This window comes from Scomber japonicus, chromosome 11 (genome assembly GCF_027409825.1).
Source record: "Scomber japonicus isolate fScoJap1 chromosome 11, fScoJap1.pri, whole genome shotgun sequence".
Classification (NCBI taxonomy): Eukaryota; Metazoa; Chordata; class Actinopteri; order Scombriformes; family Scombridae; genus Scomber; species Scomber japonicus.
In genome coordinates, this window is record NC_070588.1 from 29,453,774 (window position 1) to 29,479,507 (window position 25,734).

General features: G+C 40.1%; 1 protein-coding gene across 1 annotated transcript in view; it reads right to left on the reverse strand.

The window, feature by feature from the left end:
* Positions 1-487: 487 nt before the first annotated feature.
* The window catches only part of plekhm3 (pleckstrin homology domain containing, family M, member 3), a 44,169-nt gene continuing 18,922 nt past the window's right edge, over positions 488-25,734 (reverse strand). The window contains exons 3-7 of the mRNA XM_053328026.1: positions 23,043-23,188; positions 22,746-22,939; positions 15,194-15,257; positions 4,005-4,162; positions 488-975 (exon numbers count right to left, since the gene is read on the reverse strand). Coding sequence (XP_053184001.1) covers positions 813-975; positions 4,005-4,162; positions 15,194-15,257; positions 22,746-22,939; positions 23,043-23,188 — 725 coding nt within the window. The 3' untranslated portion in view covers positions 488-812. The remainder of the gene's footprint in view (positions 976-4,004; positions 4,163-15,193; positions 15,258-22,745; positions 22,940-23,042; positions 23,189-25,734) is intronic.

Below are 25,734 nucleotides of genomic sequence, written 5' to 3' on the forward strand. Positions count from 1 at the left end.
TCACTTTTCAAGTCCACAGGTGACAGTTTCATACTCACTGTAACATGATTATGAGAATCCCTCATTTAGTCTGTAAAATGTCAAAACAAAAAAAAGAAAAAGAAGTGACCCCCAGAGGCTGAAACCACATGTGAAATTTGTTTGTTTGGTTTAACCGACCAAAAGAAATCTTCACATTTTGACCTTTGTGTAAATGTATTAATAGTTAAATGTTTCAGCTCTGAGCTGTAATGACAGATGGAAGACGTTGGTTAAATGTTCCACCTATCAGTGAGGATATCTGCTGTGATTTTAAACATCTAATGACTACTGGAGTAACACATGAGTGACAGTGATGATGATGATGATGATGATGATGATGATGATGATGATATGTGTGTGTGTGTGTGTGTGTGTGTGTGTGTGTGTATGTGTGTGTGTGTGTGTGTATGCGTGTTAAAACGTTGGACTACAAAATACACACGTGTCAGTCTGTTAAGCTCGGTGAAGCAGTTCCTTCAGCTGGGTTTCTCCCTGCTCAATGCATGATTAGCTCAGGTGTGTGTGTGTGTGTGTTTGCAGGTACACACACACATAAATAAATAAACATCAAATGCTGTGAGCTCGTGTTCTGCTTTAAAGTGAGTCTGTTGGAGACCAGCGTGCACACACAAGTCAGAAAAAACAGGCACTTTGTCCAGAGTCACAGCCTGGCAGCACCCTAAATGTTACTGCTGTTGTACGTGTGTGTGTGTGTGTGTGTGTGTGTGTGTGTGTGTGTGTGTGTGTGTGTGTGTGTGAGTGTGTGAGTGTGGTGAATGTGCGTGTGTGTCTCAGGTATCTTGGTAGGGCAGGTGGAAGCACCCAGGGCTGTCATCATCAGGAGACCAGAAGGAGGACGGCCTCTTGTGGTGGAGTTCTCTGCGGACGCAGCGTGGACATGGCTGAGCTTTCTGTCGACACTCGGTGTGGAACACAGCGCCGCAGCCGTCGCACCTGCACACACACACACACACACACACACACACACACACACACACACGTCAATCATTTGGTCCTTGTTTAGATTTCATTCATGTTTTACACACCTCATGTCTGCCTTCAACATCTCCACTAATAAAACCAGTCAAATTAAAACTCCATCATGCTTTCACAGTCAGCCAGTTGCAGCATCTTGGTTTTTTTTCCACAGAAGAGTTGCAGCTGTTTTTTCAGTCTCTGCTCTGTCATGATGTAAACCTGTACTTATGTGCATGTCCGGGTTGGAGGGGAAGGAGGAGTTCAGTTGCACACTAACACACTCTCACACTCTGATGTGTGCTGCTCTCTGTCCAACTTAAACATTTTGAAGTGTTAGAGGCACATGGTGTACAAGGGCTGGGTCATATGAAAAGATATTCATTCAGATCTCATCAGAATTATAAAGTAGAGCTGCAACAGTTAGTCAACAGACAGAGAAGTAATTGATTCATCCAAATATTTCCTACTTCCAGCTTGTCATTTATAAGGATTTTCTGCTGCATGAGTAAATTCAAAGTGTTTGGATTGTGGACAGCTGGTTGAACATAAGAGTAGTAATGGCATCATGTCTGGCTGACTGATCTCAAATCACATATTCACACTTCTGTTAGCACACTGTGGACACTCTGTACTTACTTGTGCAGTGCGCTAATTTCAACAGGTTAGTGTTGTCTCAAATCCTATGCTCAAATCTAATACGGCTGTTGCGCACTTACCAGGAAACGAGCTATTAAATTAGCTAGTTAGCAAGCTAGAGTTAGCATTAGTAAGCTAGTGTTAGCATCAGTAAGCTAGAGTTAGCATTAGCAAGCTAGAATTAGCATTAGTAAGCTAGTTAGCATTCATGCATTCATGTCCTGCTATAAATTCCACATTTATGAAGTTTATACATTTTCAGTTTTTGTTAACATTGTCAAAAAGGTGATAATTCTACTTTAGGTTTATTACTGAGCTTGTATTAAATGGTGTTAGTGTACTGAAGAGCATTATATTTATTGGTGATTCTCATATTTTGGTGGACAAAATATAACGAACACCATTGTACTACGTAGAACCCTTCTGCTACTTAGCCAAGATGGCAACCGTTGAGAGCGAGTAGTGTCCATACTGTACACTGTCCATACTTCTCAGTGTGAATGCACTTATGCACTCACAATATTAAGTGTAAGAACTAAGAGAAATATTTTTGTTTGAGACACAGCATCTGTTTTTAAGCTGTTTTAAAGAAGAAAAGAATCACTTCAATGTCAGTTTAACAAATGACATATCAGCTTGTTTTTGCTCTACTTTTTAACCCTTCACTAGCTACATGAAGCAGTATAGATGATATAAACCTATGTGTATCAGATTATATAACTTTTGGGGTTAAACTTGGACTTCTTTTTTTAGTGACATCACAAACTAACTCCTGATAAACAGAAATTCTCTGGGACTTCTTAAACACTTTCAGTAAATCTGGGCATATCTTTTCTCCTGTCCAATCAGCATCTGAGTAACCAGCTCTGCTCAGTTCCAGTAAGTACAGTGGATACAGCTGTTATCAGTCAACACTTCCTTCACAAGTCATAAAACACAACTCAACAAGGAAGGTGTATGTGTATGTGTATGTGTGTGATAGCGTAGACTGTGTTTCAGTGTGTGAGTCTGATTAGCTCTTATCTCTGTGCTGTCTGTCACTCTGGCCTGCAGTGACCAGGATCTGGACTGTGTTAGTTGCCTGGGTTGAGAAAATACCCCCTTTCAGCCTACACACACACGCACACACGCACACACACACACACACACACACACACACACACACACGCGCACATACACACGCACACACATACGTTCACACACCCCTACCTCTCATGCCAACCCGTGTCATTAACAGGCAGCAGGCTCACTTCTACTGCTTCTGCTGTACTTGCTCACATACACATATATGACACTTCTATACTTAAATGTATTTACATAATGCTGAACCCTTAAACCAACATTTAAAAAAAAGAAATCCTCTCTTCACTTTCATTGTATCCATCCATGCAGATAAGTTTTGGTTTGATGTGTCTAAGCTTTGAGCTTTCTGCCTCCACACAGGACAATAGAGCATTTAGTTTATGTTTAGTTTATGTTCACAGCATTTAAAAATGATATTTAATACATTCTAAATCACCATTTCGTTTGAGAAACAGAGATCCAGACCTCACTGTGGTCTGTAAAGTAACCCTAACCCTTTCACTAACATTTTAACCAGGATTTTGTAACTATAAGGACTTTTTTTTGATGGTGTGATATGAAACTGGAGGTTGTAGATATGGTGAGAGTTTGGACGTTCTTGACATTCTACAGCATTCTATGATGTTGCAGCAGCACAATTTACCAATGATTTCTCCCAACTGTCTTGCTCATGGCCATATCTTCCATTTGGGCAATCAAGGTAAGTGCCCTTGAGCAAACAGGGGCCTTCAATGATGTTGTTGGGCTCCACAGAAATATGACTCTAGGCTTGACCCATTCTCTTCATGTTGATAATTATAGTCACTGTCAGAAACCTAGTATGTCTAAAAACTAAAATGAATTGCATTGCACTGATCTCACATAATTCAGCAGTTTCATTTGTTCATAAATATACAATAATAATATTAAAACCCAAACTATGAGCAGTGCTCGATATAACAACAGTGCAGCGAGAAAATACTGTTACATTACATTTAATTGGAGAGTTAAGTTTAAATGTTGTAACTCAAATGGTCACTATAAACTGCTATGAAAATAAAAAAATACTCTACGAGGTCTTACTCAGACAGTGACATATTAAAAAATTCTGGCTTATTCTCGAGCTGTTGACTTCTGAATAAGTCAGATACAGCTCATGTTTATTGAATCTGTCTCTCTGTGGAAAAGCTGCTGTTAATAAATCAGCATCCCCAGATCATAAAAAGAAATTGTATACTATCTGATTCTGTTTTCCTATGTTCTTAATGAAGTGTTGAGAAGTTAAGGATGCGAGGATGGATGTGTACCTCTTGGTGGCGCTCTCCTGGAAGGGGTAGATGACCTGTCCGTTGTGACAGAGCTCACAGATGAAGCCTTTCTCTCGACACAAGCTGCAGCTGAACACGTGCGAGCTGGCGAACTTGATCACTTTAGACAAGAACGGAGCCAGTTTTCCATCAATCACCTGGAGAGGAGAGAAGAGAACAACATGGTGACATACATCAAGAGGTGAAAGAAAGCTACAACTTTTGTCATAACTTATTATTTTGTTATGTTTACATTTATTCTTCATTTGTTGGTGCTGTTGTTCCTGTGACTGTCTATGTGATTCTGCTGCACAGAAGCTTATTCCAACTGGTTGGTTCGGTTACATCTAAAGTCACACCTTTAAGATTTTGCTCAGGAGGGTTTCGCTTTCCCATAAAGACTCGTGCCAACTTCGAAGCAACAATAATACAAAGAAGAAGAAGAAGCAACAACGATGTACAGCTGTTGCTCCTGGCTCGCATCCAAACACGGCAGATACAACGTATTTGTGCTGGTTGTTAGCCTTTGTTGTAAGCTAATGTTAGGCGGCAATATGTGTGATTTTCACCCTCAGTCAAATGTTCAAGGGATAATTCACTCCTTATCTATTCACCACTATGCGTCTTGTTTGTTGTGGTTGGTCTCAATAACCCCCCCCCCCCCCCCCCCCTAACTTAAGCGGTTCTTTCTTCTAGTCCAGCAAAGAACTGGTGCCACTCTAGAACCGGTTTTTCTGGCCGAAAGCCGGTTCTTTGTCTGTCGAAACAGGAAAACCGGTTCCAAATTAAGCACTGGCCCAGAACTGGAACTGCTTTGGTGGAAAAGGGGTAATATTGGCTTAAATGGTGTCACAGTACCAATTTAAACTCATGCCAGACTTTTGACTTTTTTCATCAAATATCTTTATTTTATATTCCAAAATCTACATGAACTAATGAATACATTTTCTAATGAGAGATAAATCTTCTTTATAAGAAATGATCTCTCTTATAAATCATGTCAGTATCCATGAAAAACAGCTGAACTTAGATGTTGGTGCTTAATGGAAACACTTCCCCTAACAGCTGGAAACATTAATCAGAAAATTAGAAAACTCATCAAAAAGTCATCAAATGTAATAAGTTTCATTACTTTGATGAAGTCACTGAAATAATTACATTACGTATTACATTTTAAATAGAGTAACTAGTAATCAGTAACCTATTTCATTCAGCCTACAGCAGCATAACACGGTCAAAAAGTGTAGTTTTTCCACTACATCTCTGTCACTTTGTCACATTTTGCTTTTATCAACACGTCATCCAAGCTTAAAAAACCTCTCTAAGAAATTGTTTTCCAAATTTCCAGCATTTCCACTCACTTCTTAATGTGCTAATTTAAAAAGTGTGAGTCACAGTTTACATTGGCTAACATGACACAACATGTGATAGCCAATTACATCATGCCCCAACTAGTGAACAACCAAAATATGTAACCAGTGGGCCACATCAACAGTCTGCATGCTGATGGAAAGATATGACCAACAAACAGTAAAACAGTTTAGAGCGAGTGACTATTGGCAAAAAAAGTGGCAGCTCTAACCTGATACAGTTTGTAAAGCTGTTACTTTGTAGTAAGCTATAGGACTCTTCATGGAGGTACACAGACAAGATCCGGTTTTAAATGACCCAAACTGATTTTAAAATGACTTCAGCTGAGATAAATGCGGAAAATCTCTGGAGGGGGAAGCTGAAGGAAGGAAGAAGACGGTCGAGGTGAACGCCTTTTAATGGCAACGCTTGGCAAGTTCCTTTAAGGGCTAGGGGGCTGGGGGGTGATGGGTGAAGAGGGTGGGGTTGGCTGGAGTTGTATTGTATTGAGTAGACAGTGGATGACTCAAAGAGAGAGAGAAAAACTTAGTGAAAAGAATCTGTAGAATCCTGTTCAGACATTAAAAAAAACTAAATATGTCAAAAAAGCTTTGTCGTATGATGTTGACGAAGCAGGCAGGAGAAACACAGTGAAAGTGAGAATGTAAAAACAGAGGGGGAAAAAACAGAGTAGAAAGTAGAAGGAAAAGTGCTGGAGATACAATATACACGAGAGATCTTGAGGGAGAGTAAGAGCCTGTATTGAGATACAAGTGGTTCCACCTGGCAGAGCTCTGGACCTCCCAATTATAACCTCCTCCATGCTGTTTGTTACACGAGGAGAAGTGGAGGATGAGAGGGAAGAAAACCACACACGCATATACACATACACAGGAAACAGAACATTGAAGTATACTGATCATGTTTACAGTAAATCGTACAGCAGGAGCAAACCCTGAGGTGAATGTCTGCACTGGGGGCTTTTACTGTAATGACCTATACTGTGCCCTAATGTACAATATATATTATTCAATTATCAGACCAACATGAGACCGATATCCCACTGAAAACAGAATCTATTCCAGTCAGCCTCCCGCAAGACTGGACCGGACCCCACATTTACAGTAAAACTGATCAGCTGCAGCCAACAGTTATTGATTTTGATGCCGTTTCCGTCCGTCTAAACTTGTGAAAACAAGCAATACACTTCAGAGAAGGCAATGCCTGGTTCCTGACATCTGTTTAACCAGGCTGGACAAACTGACACAGATTTGTAGGTGGGATTAAGAATTTGGATATTATAGCTAACTAGCTAGCTGTCTACATACATGAAAAGTAGGAACAGATCAAGTGACAAAAGTTGGTGATTAGCATTGGATAGGCGCCACTTCACTTCTTCTGCATAAACTGCTCTTAGCAAATACTACAGTAGCTTCCGTCGACTGAAAATGACGTTGGTGGGATGTGTCCGACGTACGATACTAATCTGATAGGGTGAAAACAACTGCTTACAATTTAAAGAAGCAGTGTGTACGGTTTAGTGGCATCTAGTGCTGATGTTGCAGATTGCAACCAATTGAAAACTCTTCACCTTACCCTTCCCTTCCAAGTGTGTAGAAGAACCAACAAGGTGTGTTAAATTCGCAAAAAAAGTGAAAAGGGGCAGTGTTTGGTTTGTCCGTTCTGGGCTACTGTACAAACATTGCGGTGCAACGTTTATTTTTAAGATGAGTCGGGAACCTGGCAACAATGTCTTACTTTACTTTTAACATTATCAAACAAAAATGTTCTCCCCTCATCCCGAACTGGTCCTAAATCTGGAGCACTTCTTTGTTTTAAGAATGAAGTAGAGCACAAATTGAGGCAGGTGCTGAGTGTTTAACCAATCTGGGAAGGTCATCCCTGAAAATCCCGCCCCCAAAGGTCCTGTACTTTTGGAAAGTTAACAGTCCTCCACCCCTCCAGCAGGTACTGCTGGAACTTAATTTAGACACTGGTTCCTCTGAGTTTCTCAGAAGGTTCTTAGTACCTGGAGGAAAGTTCCTCATGAGTTTATAGGTGTTCACTTTATTTTGACTACATTAGGGCCAGTTGAGTTTTGGGGATGCTGTGGAGGCATATAAGACATTGAAGGGGATATCTATCTGTATGTTAATGAGCTTTAGCTAAAAACAAATAATCACTCAACAAGTCAAAGTCAAACAGAAGGTTAATGAACAACTATGCTGGAACCTTACCATGAACATTAACACAACACTAATGGAACATTACCTAGATTCAGCTTCTCAAAAGTGAGGTTTTGTTGCTGTTTTTCACCTGACTATAAACTGAATATCTTTTTTTATACTGCTGTTAGGACAAAACAAGCAATTTGAGGACCTCCCCATGAGCTTTGGGAAATTGTGATTGGCATTTCTCAACATTTTATGGACCGAATGTGTGTGATTGGAAGCTTAATGATAATAACATGTCTGCATGAGCTCATTCCATACAGTTGTATAATGAAATAAAACCTATTTTGTGCAGCAGGCAGCTTTTACACACACATTTACAACTTGTTCCACATACGTTGTGATGAATTATGTTCAAATCTGAACATGTTTGTTGGGCACTGATTTACAAGACTCCCCAGTGTACCTATAAGTGTCCCTAATTTAATGTCCTTCTATATATAATGAAGAAGGAGCACAGTCTAGTACTGATGATAAATGTTTTCATGCAGACAGACCAGCAGGTACTGAGGGTGTCACACTGATATATAAATCCCCTATGCCCAGCAAAGCCCACACTAAGCAGTCCAGCCCAGTCCAGTCCACATGACGAATGGCTCTCCTGATGGAGGCTGACAGGCTCAGTAATTAAAGCCCTCTATAATTGGACTGGGCAGAATCAAACGACTGGCAGCACAGCTCTGGTGGCTGACCGTACTCTGGAGGAACGGTGGGAAAGAAGGATGGAGGCACAGAAAGATGGATGGATGGAGACTGACGGAAGTAAATAGACAGATTAAACTAGGGATACGGTAATAGAAAGAAAACAATCCAGTTTCCTGTGTGTGCATAGAAAGCCTGGGCACACATATTTTAACTTAGAAACATACTCCAGCTGTTACTGCAGGTTATAAATATATATAGTCACTACTTTATTAGCTCTACCGCAGTAGCTCTGGGCAGCAGGGTCACAATGGGACCATCATTTAGAACTTCAACCCTTTTTTTATGTGACCATGCTTTCTTTTAATTTGCCCCCACGTCCAACGTTGGCAATAATGAAGCCAAATATTGACGGCTGTCCTGAGTGTCTGAGCCAAGCAGCTGCTGGGCTCCTGGCAGGTCTCTCAGTGCCACTGCTGGGTAAGACTGATGCATTTATGACAATGGATCCCAACTTGTGATCGGGACACCTTGAAGGGTCTCAAGATAAAAGATAAGAGTTTTAAGACAATCTTTAACATTAAATTTCATACTTTGTGAAGTAGTGCAAAGACACTTTTGACACATTGTGGTCGATTTTAGTCCTAGACATCTCAGAATCATGTCTATTTGTGGCATACCATTAATACGCAGATGCTTTGGTGATTTTATCAACAGGATCAAACTGAATTCTTGCTGCAAACGTGTAGCAAGAACGTATTCATGCTTAAAATGTGAATAATTTATTTCAATTCAACACTCTCCAAGCATAATCTGCATTGATTCCTACAGTATGTGCTGTTTTATACTGTATGAAAATATTCTCCTTCATTCATTTAATCCCTGCAGCATGTAAAGGCAGCAGGATTGATATGTTCAGGAGTGCCACGTCAGAGTGCAGTGCCGATGAAATCACCTGATGACATCAGGCTACTGCAGTATAAGCACATCTTTTTACTGTTATTTTGTTGTGTGTGACCTGTTGGTTCGTTTTGTATGGATGAAGCCAAAATCACTTAAACTGTGAACCGCATCTACCTTCGGGTACAAATAAAGTTATCTTACCTTACCTTATCCCTCTACACCATTGACTGTATATGATATGTTACTTTGAAGCGACCTTGGGTTTCATGAAAGGCGCTATACAAAATAAAGTTATTATTATTATTATATAAATGTGGACATGCTACTGCTACAAGAGAAAACAAATTAAGCCAAAATATTTAGTTTCTGGAGGTGGCCATCTTGCTTATGTGATGTCATTTGGAGCCAGAGTGTGTGCCCCTTTCATATCGTCAAATAACCAATTAAAAACAAACTTATCAGAAGAATAAGCACTGGACTAACGTCAGTGTGACAAAGACTATATAAAACGACAGAAACCATCTTTAGAACAAATGTAATTGATGCATACTTTTTTAGTTTTTAGATTTCTTAGTTTGGCTCATGTCTCATCTGCTAACATAGAGGGGCCAAGACTTATGACCTGTACTCTAGCCAATCACCAGGGCGATCAAGATATTTTGGCTTCACTTTTGAAGAGGTGTCATGACGTCTATCTTTTTAAACAGTCACTGCTCTGCACACATGAGACTGGTCAGTAAAAACTCGATATTGCGCTTTTTTACAAAGATGTCAGGGCTTATCAGCATATTTTCCAACTATTTTTTTTAGCAAAAGTAGCATCTCTTTTTTTCCTTGAAACAGACTGCAGTGCAAACGCTGTCGTGTAACATTATTAATAAATGTTTGACCGTCTGCTGAGCTGTCATTCACATTTAACTGTGATTGGCACAACTGTTTCAGAGCAATGAAAGCAGTGATGTGACTGGCTGAGAGATGTATTAATCAGCACACACACTGATCTATATTCACCTTCACCTACCCCTTCTGCACAGACATGAACCAAAATAACTGGCACTTGCGCACACACACACACACACACACACACACACACACACACACACACACACACACACACACACACACACACACACACACACGTTTGCGGAGCTATCCATGTTAGGACATTGCATTGACTTCCATTCATTGTGGACAATCTAACCCAAATCCCTAACCTCAACACTTTACCCCTATCCTCAACCAGGACCTCAGAAACGTTTTGCCTCATTAGGACCAGGCTTTGGTCCCCATCAGGACTACTGGTCCCAACAAGGTTGGTGTTTAGACAGGAAAAGAGACATACACACACACACTTCATCTCCTCTGCCTCTATCCATCCTCTTAAACTCCTCCCCCTCCAGTTCAACCTCTTTCTCTGCTCCACGCAGAGTCTTTGTGCTCCAAAATCTCCTAATCCCCTAAAACTGCTGTTTAACAGCCGTTCGCCTGCCCTCCTCTCGCTCTCTCTTGCTCTTTCTCTTACACACATACACACACATAGAGATAGATAGAGAGAGAGAGAGAGAGAGAGAGAGAGAGAGAGAGAGAGAGAAAGAGAGAGAGAGACTACCGCAGCTCCATTGAAAAACTAGAAAGCCAGCTGGGATTACATGGCTGGAGAGACCAGGGTGAGCTCTGTTTGGATAACTAACACACACACACACACACACACACACACACATACACACACACACACACACACACACACACACACACACACACACATACACATACACACAGAAGGCTTGATATACATTAGAAGCTAGTGTAGGCATGGTGGAGTATGTCTCCAGTGAGTGTTGTTTTTACAGCTGTTAAAACCAGTTCAGTGTTTTATGCCAGTACGCAATCTTTCAAATAAATTATATACTTGTTAGAATTCTTCTCTATAGAACTCCATTCTGACCATTACATGGTTTACCATTACAGGGGGGAAGTGGGGATTTTAAATATTGATTGTGCTCCAAGGTACCTCATCATCTGACTGCGTTATAACTTGGTCAAATCTTCACACATAGGCACGAAACTCGCATTTATATCATTCAGTGTGACGTACACTTCTCATGGCTATCATTATCCCTGGTGTCAATCCCAAATAAACTTCCATAAATCCACTTGGAGATGACAGAGAAAAAAACAGCTTGTAGAACTTTTTTAAGTTTTCTTCAGTATCAGAGTAATCCGGTGACTTTTATTACTTACATTACTACATTATTATTATTCTATGTATGTATTTTTTCTATGTAAAGCACTTTGTGACTCCTGACTATGAAAAGCACTACATAAATACATTTTACTCTTACTCGTATATAGTTGTTTGCACATCCACAGCTGCACTGCAAACAGGAGCTAACAGTGAATTCAGCATCATTATAATGCCATCAATTTGCCAGTATTACTTTGCCAGTCTATTTGAAGAAAAAAAAAAGCCCCTTGAGAGATCCACTTTAAAACACGAGGACATCATTCCAGGCAGGATTTTCATTACAGGAGGAGCACTGAGTTTCTCATTAAACAGTAGGTCATTTCAGCTCTAATTATTACTGTGGATGGGATGATGAATAATGACACTTTGCTTGTTGTTATGGTGATCCAAGCAACATATGCATGCATTTTATTTTTGGGATTAGTTCACCTAAATAAGAGAAGCGCCTATAAAAAGTTAGTTAAACAGTTACCTGTTCTATTTATTGCTTATGACCCTTTTTATAAACTACTGACATCATCAAGGCCTCTATAGTCAGAAAGGTTCATGAAAATCTGACTGGAGGAAAACTTGAGTATAAGTGACTCACAATTCTAATGAATGTATTTATTAACAATCTTTTACAAAAAAATCTACAAATACATAATTCATCATAAAATTTGAATAATTACAATTATTTTACACATCTACACAACAGCTACTGTTTAAATGATTTCATATTGTTATTTATCATGTTTTTATCAGGCACTTAATGCACTTTATTCTAGTATAGCACTGATCTTTTTTTAAATTGTCTTTTTAATTGTTTTTATGTGTTCCTTAGTTATTTATTCTTTTGCACTCTGGTCATTTCACTGCATGTTAGGCCTGTCATGATATCTACTTTTATTGGACGATATATCGTCTCAGAAATAATTGCGATAAATCATTTACCACTGATATAATGATAATATAGTAGTATAATAATGCGGGGGGGGGGGGGGGGGGGGTAGGCTTCTGCAAAAACACAGACTGTCATTATGGTTGAGTTATTTACCTTTAATGCTTCTACAGTCTCCACTCAGGACGTACACAGTGAGGAATGGAGGACACTACTTGTTTAGCCAATGTGACATGAATAGCCTCTTAGCTGCTAATGTGAAGTGTGGCAATACTGAGGTCAAGAAATGATCAATGTCATGTCCATGTATCATATGATAAGTCCATATATAGACATGATGATGTTGATAATTATGTTATTGTACGATAAGTCGATAATTATTGTGACAGATTCAATAGATATGGTTGGAATGACCAATAAATAAACATGAATCCTTGACTCTAATAAGAAACTATAAGAAGACAACGCTGTTTGTAGTACAATTCAAACATATTGACACTGGAATACTTTAAATCTACACACTTTAGTTACTGTTACGATTTGTATTTCACTCCCCACTTAAACATGATTTGAATGTCATACAGGATAAACTCAAAGCCATCAGGAGAAACTGGGAAATCTTTCTGAGAACATTTAACATTTACTTAAGAGGCCTCTGTGTGTCTGCACAAGTGTGAGTGGAGAGGCATGCCTGGCATAGAGGGAATGCCAGGGTATCACTGTGGGAAGGCTGTGTGTGCGCGTGCGCGCGCACACACACACACACACACACACCTACTTTCCTACTACTTTAGTCCACCCACAAAAACCCTAGAAACAATCCTTAAAACCAGAGGAGGATAAGGGCAGAGTGGCCTTAGACAAACACATATGCTTTCTCCAAATGAACTGGCTCCTAATAGGAACACTATGGGTGGAGGCTATTTGTCGGGAGGTGAATAGACCAGTGTGGTCCGGGGTTTAGCCAGGGGAGTTTAGCCTCCACTGACCTCCGAACTGGAACAAAAAAAGCCATGTTGATTACGAGCGTCATTTTATTCAGGAGGTGAATCGAAAGAAACGCGCTTGTTAATATGGAAAACCAATTAAGTAGCCAGAGTGCTTGAGAATCTTTAAGAGGAGGAGGGAGAGGGGGGGCGGTAAAACGAGAAGAGGGAGGTGCACGGACTCGACCGCAGACACCTATTATTAAATTTAGTACACCGTCAACTGCTCGGAAGGTTTGTAAGTAAATCGTAGCAGTTTAGGAGAAAGAGAGTGAAGAACACACACACACACACACACACACACACACACACACACACACACACACACATTAACACACATGTGCGCTGAGCGTGTGTGAGGCCAAGGGGATGTTGGGAAGAATGGAGGGATGTCACGCTTTGTTTTTCTGCCTGTTGATTCTGAATGTGACCAATTAGTGAAGCAGAGAGACACAGAGTGTGGGAGTGGAGGAGCAGGGAGGAGAAGGAGGAGGAGGAGGAGGAGGAGGAGGGAGATAGGGAGGGGGGGCGTCCAGTCTCTTTCACCGTGAGAGTCTGTGGCCAAGCACTGAGTCAGAGAGGGATGAAAGAAAAAAAATGGGGCAGGGTACAACATAATGAACATAATGACAAACAAAAGAACTTTTCAGTCATTTCGTGGCTGCTTCCCTCTGACCCACAACTCAGCTTCAACGACTCCATGCTGAACTGCTGAAAGGCCAGGATGTGTTTCCTTTTTTTTTTTTTTTTTATGATCTCTGAGGAGAGAGCATACTTAAATTCTCCAGGTCTCACATAGAAATTCTCCTCATGTGTAAGAATAAAACAGAGGCGGGTGGTGAAACTGGCAAACTGAAAATCTCTTGGTTAAATTGTCTAAAAGTGTCTTAATGGTAGAAAATAATAGAGGAGGCAGAGTTGAAGTTATTCTTGATACCAGGTATGAATTCTTTCCACCAGGACCAGGACCAGGATACTTGAAAGAAGTAACCCTGCTCCGAATGGGGCTATTATTAGAGTGTAATACCCTCTCTTATCACTGTTATGGAGAGGCTGTGTTTATTTAAAGGATGAGGAATGACTTATTCTGTTTTTAAATTGTCAACAAATCTCATGAAAATACTTAAATGAACAATGTGTTAGTCTGTCTTCTTTACTCTGTCTTCTTCACTATCTCTCAGCCTCAAGTTCACTAGTTCCTACTGAAGGCATCAATCAGGACAAACAACTCACAGTAAGTGGTGTAACTTGTTTTAAAGGCTCAGAAAGTTCCGAAAACGTGTAGCCACCGTAGCTTTTAGAAAACATTACATTACAGTTGCTGGATGGTGTGCCTTGTTGCTGTTTTTAATAGTGCAATTGAGCTCTATGGCTGTAATTTGCAAGCTACCTAGCTACATACTTCTTTGTCTGTGTGTGTGTATGTGTGTATGTATGTATGTCCTTCATGTAACTTGAACTGTTCATTTGATCTTGACTCCACAATTGGCGGGTGCTTTGCTGGAGAGCAAAGGAAGTGCAGTGTCGAATTCGGTGCAATTTGGACATGTGACATAGTTATTATGAATAGATTTGAACTCTTTATAAAGACGTGATTAGCCGCAGTGGAGGGGGAAGGGCTCTGTCTGTCCCTACCAGGAACAACAGGAGGGGATGATATCTTTTTGTTTGACACTGTTTAAAGTTAGGATTTGTTGTGAGTTATCCCAACTCATTTTTAAAAAGATGAGAAAAAGACGAGAGAGAGAGAGAGAGAGAGAGAGAGAGCATCAGAGAGACAGTGGTGGTGGTAGAAAGCGTCTATCCTTCATTATGATCTGAAAATGATCTGGCTTCTTTAACTAAACTAATTCTAAGGTTGTTTGAAGACGTGATTACTAGCCTGATCTAAGAGTTTAGTTGAATTTTTATACCAGTTTTGGTTTATGTTAGACGTTTGTGTGTGAACATACCTGCTGCAGGTCTGCCATGGAGTACAGGTGAATGTGCTGTAGCAGGTATTCCCTGGGGAAAATTCTGTGAAAAGAGATGAGAACAAGTGATGAGCCGATGATGAGTTACACCAAACCTCCAACAAGGAGAAAAAACAAGGGAAAAAAAGAGGTACAATATACAGTGAAAATAACCTCTTAATACACGCCCCTATTTTTTATGTTGTTAGCCTAAACGACATGCCCAAGTTATGAGCAGCACAGATCCCACATAGTTTGAGACTCAGGGATGTGTCTGGTATCATTGGAAAGGAAACACTCTCAGGATTCTTGTAAACGTGTCTGTGTGATTCTGTGACTTACTGACAAAGAGTGGCAGAGGTTACAATGATGGGGTTGTTTACTCGCCCATAGGTTTGCCTTTACAATGACATGTGTACAGACATTCAGGGACCTCTCAGCAGGATATAGACACAATGAGGCCACAGCCACATGTCTTGGCTTCATGCAGTCCAAATTTGGAGTCAAAAGACCAAAAGATGAATTTTTCAGAGTTATTTTTCAACAGGTATGTCCATGTGTTTTCCTTAGGTCCTTTTTGGAGACTCCAAATGGACACTTGGTTACCAAAGCTGTATAACCACAATCAAACACCTATAACTTCACAACCCCTTTGCCTACAATCAAAATCTTGGTCTCTAATGAAAGCTGACACCATATCATTATTATTATTGTTATTATTATATATTATATTATTATATATAACCAATTTTTTGGCCATATCTATCTATCTATCTATCTATCTATCTATCTATCTATTTATCTATTCATCTATTTATCCACCCATCTATCCATCTATCTATCTATCTATCTATCTGACTGACTGACTGACTATCTGACTAACTAACTAACTAACTGTCCATCTATCTATCTATCTATGTATCTATCTATCTATCTATCTATCTATCTATCTATCTGTTTATTTTGCTATAAGTCATATGTCAAGTCGAAGAAGAACCAACCGTGTACCAAAATGCCGTGTGCGTAATGATATACGGTTCAACTCTTTTACGCACCGGGCGTACGCCGGTTACGCTTGGAGTTTGTTTATGGACAGCCAAACTTAATAGCTTAGTGTCATACACCGTTGGAAACCTCAGACTATTGGCTAAAAGGTTATCAACTTCATTTCACCGAATATTTCCATAGGCTGGAACAGCTGTCAATCAAAGCCATGTCGTCATTGTCGTCGGTCACATGTCCTCATTGGCTTTGGAGACATGTACTGCCTAATCCTAAGCACCGATTGGCTTGTGTGTGGTGTCGTCAGAAGCAGAAGAGGCTCACGGTCGTAAACATCTAGTCACGTGTACTCTGAGATGGACGTGCAGGTCAGGAAATGACGTAAACGGACCGTATATGGTTTGTTATTTGTGTTATTACGTTACGTGTTGGACTAAATACATGGACATATTGAGGAAAGTATTTCGGTTTTATGGAAACGGATTTCATATTTCACAAGAATGGATACTTGGCGGGCTGTACAGAAAGTCCTGAGTCATAAGATGATCGTTGTGGATAAAGGGAAGACTTTGAAGGTATGTAGGCATTATAGCTTTTCTCACTTAGCTGAGGGGCTAGCCGAGCTAATCGCTAATACTATTACGGCTGTGAGCAACCATATAATTCGTGAGTGGTCTTGAATGAATCAGGAGAATCTAAGCTTTCCAACAGTGTATGGCATGAATATATATGTTTACGGGTTGGTGTTCAAAACATTCAGAAGAACGTGTGGCTACCTCCTAACATCTGTCCCGTCCCGTAGACAGAACAGTGTGCGTTAAGAGGTTAAATTGACTCTTGATTCTGGTTGTGCTTATTAGATAAAGTACAATTAAATAAGTAAATAAAGTGTGTTTATTGTTTTCATTCTATGCAATAAAACTGACTAAACACATGAAGTGTATTGAGCTTTTCGAATATTTCTGATAGTGCCAGTTGATTTTAGACATATTGGCAGTTGTACTGGACACATTCATGGCTTATGTCATCTAAAAGAGTGACCATAGACAGTATTAAACAAGACCAAGAACTCCAATTAACAGCATCAGGCTTTGAATGTTGTCATTCAACTGGTCCTAGGGTTATTTGTTCTTAGCTGGGTCACTGACTTCCAAACATATAAATATGGAACAATGATCACATAGCGTAAGTAAATATGAGCATTACACTGATTTAATATTTAACCCCAGTCTTTCACTCCATGGCGCTAAACAAAGTAATAATATTAACTTCCAGCCACTCGCATTCCTTCTAACATTATGTGACAAAACACACACACACAACAGAGGCCTGGTGACATGTAACTCTGTGTGTGTGTGTGTGTGTGTGTGTATGTGATGTGAGGCCTCCTCTCAGACCACTAAGATGTATGGCTCCATGTTAAATCCTGTCTAAGCTACGATGAGTGTCGCCAAAAGACAAGTATGTGTGTGTTCACGTGTGTGTGTGTGCGTGTGTGTGTTGTATTTGTGATGCAGACACCTCATGGTGATAGGCACCACCGATAAACTCTGTTTGGCACGTAACCAATGGTTACCACATCAGTATTCATCAAACACAGACACACACAGGTCCGATAATCAAACACTGGCTCTTTGTTGATAGTATATTCGGTGCCCAGATGAGCACACCCACAAAGTGTTGATCTTGATAAAAAGTACTTGAGATCTAACACATTTTAGGATTAGATTACACACAGCAGACAGACAGACAGGACCCCACATGTATACAAATGTACACGCATGCCAAAAAGACAATATTTGTGTATGTGTGACTCCTTCCAGTCCAGTAGACACACCTTTCATTAAAATCCTGTTATCACTCAATGATTACGATGGTGTACTGAAGGAGGGTCCGTGCTGAGTAAGTGTGTGCGTGTGTGTGTGTGTGTGGCTGTGTGAACCAGCAGATGTAGGAAGTCCTGCAAATATGTGTGTGTGCAGCGGTTGGACAAATTAACACATTACAATGTCATGCAAACCCAAACAACATCTCTGCAATAAATCTTATCTTTGTCAAGCTCATAATGTTTAATTTGTGTTGACACAGTGTCAGAAAAAGTGTTGAGATACACTTTTTTGGAAGTTGGAAGTGTTTGTATATCTCTCATCTACATACATCAGCAGCTAAGGACCATGTTTTTGTACTGAATACTACTGTGGAGCTCTGCAAAACAGGAGACAACTTCTTGTCTTACTCTTCTTCTTCCTCTACTACCCCAACCTACCTTTACAACCACCTAATGAACACAAAAAACAAAGCACTTCATATACCCCGTCAATGACCACAGACTATAAACACCCCAATATTCAAATTAAATCATCTAGCAATGATAGCACAATAAAATTTAGGCAGCTATCACCACGCCTGTGGTAGTTGCTGCATGTCATTCTCTCATTCTATGTGTCTCTCTCCCCTCGTTTCCTCTCAACTCTCAATTGTAGCAGTCCGATAAAGGGATACAATGCCCCAAAATATGTTTAAAAAATAATAATGATGTAGCTATCAAGTGCATATTTAAAGGACGATTCTATCTGCATTTTTTACAGGTTGTTCCAATGGAAAAGAAGCAACAGTGATTGCTCGGTCTGTGTGTGTCTGTTAGCACATTTAGTCTGTGTGTGCCTGTTAGCACATTTAGTCTGTGTGTCTGTTATATCATTACTAAAAAACAGGGGTAATAATGTACACATTATTACCCCTGTTTTTTAGACATTGTGCATTAAAGCAAATTAGTAGCTAATAAGTTTCAGTAATCCCGGTAGTATAATTGTCGTGATAATATAATGAAAATAATAAATAATAAAAGTGAAAAGAGAGAGGGTAAATGTAGATATCCACCAAGAAAACCCATTGTGGGACTCAAACCGTGATCTCTCATTTGAGGAGCGAGTGCGTAAGCCACCTGACTCTCCGTGAGGCCTTTTTAGTGGGAATTCAGCAGGCCTTATATACCGCACCAACTCCTACACAACCCACAAGTGCGCGTCCGGTTTCAGGGCGCTTTAAAGCTTTGAACCAGTCATGTGGGCGTGCGTGACAAATGAAGCTTCGGACGTCATTGGTCATGTGATCATCATCAAACGAATCACGCTCCGACACAGTGGTTCACTGCTCGGTGGTTCATTTTTCTGATACACGCTTCGAATCGTTGGTGTCACACGTAACATCACTACTGTTAGCACGTTTAGTCTGTGTGTGTCTGTTAGCACGTTTAGTCTGTGTGTGTCTGTTAGCACGTTTAGCCTGTGTGTGTCTGTTAGCACGTTTTGTCTGTGTGTGTCTGTTAGCACGTTTAGTCTGTGTGTGTCTGTTAGCACGTTTAGCCTGTGTGTGTCTGTTAGCATGTTTAGTATGCATGAGTCTGTTAGCACGTTTAGTCTGTGTGTATCTGTTAGCACGTTCAGCCTGTGTGTATCTGTTAGCACGTTTAGCCTGTGTGTGTCTGTTAGCACGTTTAGTTTGTGTGTGTCTGTTAGCACGTTTAGTATGTGTGAGTCTGTTAGCACGTTTAGTCTGTGTGTGTCTGTTAGCACGTTTAGTCTGTGTGTGTCTGTTAGCACGTTTAGTATGTGTGTCTCTTAGGACGTTTAGTCTGTGTATGTCTGTTAGCACGTTTAGTATGTGTGAGTCTGTTAGCACGTTTAGCCCGTGTGTGTCTGCTAGCACGTTTAGTCTGTGTGTGTCTGTTAGCACGTTTAGTATGTGTGTCTCTTACGACGTTTAGTCTGTGTATGTCTGTTAGCACGTTTAGTTTGTGTGTGTTTGTTAGCACGTTTAGTCTGTGTGTATCTGTTAGGACATTTAGTCTGTGTGTGTCTGTTAGCACATTTAGTCAGTGTGTGTCTGTTAGCACGTTTTGTCTGTGTGTGTCTGTTAGCATGTTTAGTCAGTGTGTGTCTGTTAGCACGTTTAGCCTGTGTGTGTCTGTTAGCATGTTTAGTATGCATGAGTCTGTTAGCACGTTTAGTCTGTGTGTATCTGTTAGCACGTTTAGCCTGTGTGTATCTGTTAGCACGTTTAGCCTGTGTGTGTCTGTTAGCACGTTTAGTCTGTGTGTGTCTGTTAGCACGTTTAGTATGTGTGAGTCTGTTAGCACGTTTAGTCTGTGTGTGTCTGTTAGCACGTTTAGTCTGTGTGTGTCTGTTAGCACGTTTAGTATGTGTGTCTCTTAGGACGTTTAGTCTGTGTATGTCTGTTAGCACGTTTAGTATGTGTGAGTCTGTTAGCACGTTTAGCCCGTGTGTGTCTGCTAGCACGTTTAGTCTGTGTGTGTCTGTTAGCACGTTTAGTATGTGTGAGTCTCTTAGGACGTTTAGTCTGTGTATGTCTGTTAGCACGTTTAGTTTGTGTGTGTTTGTTAGCACGTTTAGTCTGTGTGTATCTGTTAGGACATTTAGTCTGTGTGTGTCTGTTAGCACATTTAGTCAGTGTGTGTCTGTTAGCACATTTTGTCTGTGTGTGTCTGTTAGCATGTTTAGTCAGTGTATGTCTGTTAGCACGTTTAGTCTGTGTGTTCAATTGGCCAAACTGATGGTTGCTAACTAGAAACTGCCATGTTATCTTGATCATACGCCTATAAGCACACATTCCAGTGAAGGTGTAGTATCTGTGTGGTTTATTTATTGAGATCAAATCACACCTTCATTGATCTTTGACGATAAACAGCAGGTCAAAGACTCCTTGGCAATATGCTATCACAGATATAACCCTCTGATAGTGTTTAAGAACTGCCTCACAGGGCCAAGAACCTTGCTTTTGGTGTGTGTGACCGAGTGTCCGTGGCTCTCTGCCTGTACGCAACAGACACCTCTCTTCAGATCCGCCCTGAAGTAGACTGATGACTAGGGGAAGGTTTTAGTGCCATGGCCCTCATCAATCCTGCAGTGTTTGGAAGTGGCGGGGCATTGGCCGACACTAGCTAATGGGCCTGGAGTAAACACAGAACACAATGATGCTGCTCTGCTCTGCAACATGGTGCGACTAATGTGGCTTCTTTAAGGCTGATAAAAAACTACCAGCAGTTATGGTATAAGGTATAAAAATATCTTAATCATGGGGTAATAATACCTTTCATTGATATTAACATATGTCTGGTATTTTTTGTTTTCCTTATTCCTTTTTTTAAATACTTTTCTTGTTACTTTTAGCTAATGGAGCTCGCTACTTCACAAATTTCTTAGAAGTCGACCTTTACACATGTTACAGTTAGACTTCATTACTTCATGTTTTCTGAATGTTCATTTTAACATGAACATTTTGCCACCTACTTTGCTGACAGTAGGCAGAAGCCTACTGTCAGCTGTTTGTGGTAAGTGGCAGGTCTAAGGCTAATGACCCCAGGGCAAATTCTAGTATGGGTACCATCTGACATTAGTAGCCTTTGACATTTTGTCTTCTCTAATGTATACCATCCTTGTCAAACTAGTGAAAATACATTGTCACTTGTTATAATTGTGTGTTTTAAAAATACACTCCAACCACAATGGCTGGAAACAAAGTATGAAGCAACAGAAGCAATCAAACACAGGCTTGATAGCGAGGTTTGGACATTTTTTTATTTAGCTGGAAATTAGAAATTAAATATAATGTAGTGGTTTTCCAGTGACTTGCATTTACTGTAATTAAAGGGTTGGTTCAACCAAACTGCAGAGACTTCTGCTGGCAAGTGAATGCTATGGAGGTGTTTGTCCTCACCACATTCAAAATTGACCAAAATCTAAACTATCGGCATGGCTTTACAGCTCTATCTCTTTTTTTGTATTTTAGCGCAAAAGAGAATTAATTTGTTTCCAGTCTGTGCTCTGAAGGGAATGCCTCTGCTTAGGAAAAGCTCTGTCAGATCAGAATGTATTAGTGACCTGGACCAGACCACAGAGCATCCATCAACCCACAGACAAGGCTTTCAGAGCGGGACCCCACTCAGATAAACAGTCATCCCCCCTCTATACTATCACACACACACACACACACACACACACACACACACAGGCACACATTTCATGTATATGCAGCTACACAGGAATGCATGCAGATAAAAGTTATGGTAATATACACACATGCACTCAGACGTACACATGTAAACACACATACGCAGATCATACTCTGAGATGTTAACAGTGTGTGTAATCAAGTGTCTGGTCATTACCAGAAGGAATATAATAAATATTTAAGTCTATCAGTCAGTTTGGAACATGAAAATGAAAAGCTATGTCTGGCTGTCTGTATCATATTATTCTAAAAAACCCTTGTTAAATATGTTCCTTGGTAAATTGCTACATAATTTTACCTTTATCTGCTTCTAAAATGATTCAAATCAAACAGAAGAAAAATGTATCACTTTCTGGTTGAACTGCTCACAACTATCATTTGTTTGCAAGTAGCTTCACTTGTTCAGAGGTCACAAGCCAAAAAAAAGTTTGACAGACATCGCTCTGAAATAAGAAGAACTTTATTTTGAAAAGTGCCACAGAAATACACCACCAACTCCCATCACCATCGCTGACATTACCTTCGTCTGAGGTCCTCGGCAACGGTTGCCCGGCAGCTGAACAGGTAGGCCCGAAGCGACTGGAGCTGCTGACGGAGCCGTAGCACCGTACTGAGAGGCTCGCAGTGCTCGTACAGACACGGGTTAAGCTGCTGGACGTCCAGCAGAGGCTCCTCATAAACAAACTCCAGGAACTCCTTGGCCTGTTTGGACACCTGCGAAGAGCACAGAAGCGAGATCACTGCGTCAACGGAAAAACAAACACGCAGGAAGATGGGCATACTTTGGAGGCTGTGATGTGTGTTTGTACATTCCCACCTTGTGCTTGCTGGTGTCCCAGTTGTGCAGCAGGCGTGCTGGGATGAGGAAGGAGTTGTCTTGATGGCAGCTCTGGCAGTAGTACCAGCCACTGTAGTAGCAGACCTTGGCCTTTCCTTTGGACAGACCTACTGGACGCTGACAACCTGAAGACAGACCTCGACTGAATGAGTGTCTACAGTATGTACATATTTATACCACATACTATATGATTCGCCAGGATGTCAGGATCATATAATCATGAAGGAACACAGTTAAACCACTTTCTGGAAAGTGTCAAACATGGAGACTTGTTAAAAAACACGAAATGATGTCATCAATAAAATAGACATGGACAGCTCTGTGTATCCATTTACAGATCTTTACTAGCTAATTAGCCCTAGACAGCTTTGCACAAGACAGCTTTAGGTGTTTAGTGTGCTGGTCTGTGCAGCAGAGAGCAGATAACCTGATGTTAATATGTGCCAGTTTATTGCCCCTCACTAAATTCCACACTAATTCAGCCGAGTAAACCTGCACATAATAAAGATAGTTTAAAAGGAACTCTGACCCCAATAAGATCACTTGTTTGTATCATGACCTACATAAACTGAAAAAGATATGCTTCATTTGATCCACTGATTATTGGATATAACACACTTGTTTTTAAAGTGTCTGTGCGTCTACTATCTTATCTACAAAAAAACCCAAATTACCTTAAAAACTGGTATATAAGACGCACCCTTGATACGATTTTTCATTTAAAAGTGGGGTGCATCTTATACACCAGTGCATTCTACACATCAGTAAAATCCATATTCATAATCCACATACACTAATATCATTTGTCTCCAACTAACTACCAATATGCTCATAATGCCAAAGCTTCGTAATAAGCAGAGTTTCACATCGGAGGCAGAACTTCACCCCTCAGGTTGACCCCAACCATCTGATTGACTGAGAGTGAAGACAAATGAGAAGGCTCGTGGCCAAATGTAACACTTTTTCCACCACATGAATTATTAATATTATGAATTCTACTATATTATGATATGAATTATTGCTACATTAATTAATAAGTTAGTTAGTTAATTTCAGTTCTATTCTGATTCATTGGGGCCAATATGTAATTAATAATGTACTTCTAAAATATGCAGTAAATGTCAGTGAAAATAACTCACACACTACTTACAAACACTGTTATTATATTATAAGACAATTTTAAATATTTGTTGACTTAATCAGAATACAGTTTTTTAAGTCTTTGCATGATGGATTTTTGCATTCTCTCCACAACAGGAATTGTGGTGATTAGTAGTGAGATTAACATGACCACTGTAATGATAGATGTGTTATCAAGTAGAGATGCAGGAAACAGCGATAACCTTATATTTTGTCTGTAGTATGAAGGCCAAAATCTGTTATTAAAGATGTCCAAAACTCTGAGCAGCAGTGTAAATTATTGTGTTAAGTGCACCTTCTAATATTAAAATCCATGTCTGCCTAAAACCTTGTTTTAAGCTCTGAATAAGAGAGTCTTGGTTCCTCATGTAGTCACAACAGAGTGAACTTCAATAAGAAAAGTGTTTTGTACACTTAAAAGAACAAATAGATCCTCCTGTCTATTCAGCTTCATAGCTGGCCCTCTGTCTGCTTTGTCTTCTAGGCTCTTTAAAGTTCAGTGTTCACCCAAACACCCGGACCTGGTGTACAATCTCACACATACACACTCTTACACACACACACACACACATTCGAAGAGTTGAGCGCCACAGCATTGCGACAGGTGTCCCTTATCCACACAATCTAGGAGGACACGGGGCCTGGAAGAAAACAGCGAATGAGGTGAAAGAAAGACAGAAAAGAAAAGAAACTGAAGATTGCAATCTGGGTTTTGGAAAACAGAGAGCTGGAGAGCTACAAAAAAAGGAAAAAAGGAAGGACATAGAAAAGAGTGGACATGTGTCAGCCTGTTTGTCAGCCGTGCTTCAGCACTGACTCAAACAGAGGAAATAGGGGGGGGAAAGGGTATAATGAGTTAAAGGCTATTGAGAGATGTGAGGATAGAAGAAATGGTATGAAAAAGAAGAAGAGGAGAAGAGTGAGATCAAACAAGGACAGATAAAGTCAAACAATAAATAGATGTCAGTCCGGCTACTTCTGACATCTGAAAACAACAGACGATGCTCCAATCAGAGCTGAGCTGGATTCTGACTTCATCTTATTGTGGAGTGTGAACAACTTTTATAATCAGTTCATCATTTCTTTTCAATTCATCAATGAATTGTTGAGTTTGTTATACATGAAAAAAGAGTCAAATTGCTCATTAGATTTCATAGAGCTCATGATAATGTCCTCAAGTGTCTTGTTTTGTCCTTTTATAGAGTTTATAGAGAAATAAAACAAAGAAAGCAGAAAATCTTAGAATTAAAGGATAATTTTGCGTCTTATTTTTGTAGTTTTGGGCATTGATTCTATCCTTCATGATAACATTATATTCATCAAATTAAAACTGAAACAATGCAGCGACATCTCTAGAATCGTGCAAAACAACATGCAGTAAACTTGAGTTAGTTTTCTGTAAGTACGTTTTTGGGGAGTTTCTTTCTTTTTCTTTTACAGAGAAACATCATTATTTTATATAGAGGACATTGCACTCAAAGCGTAGGATCAATACAGCAGACTGTCGTTCCTGGAGAGAGATTTAACAGGT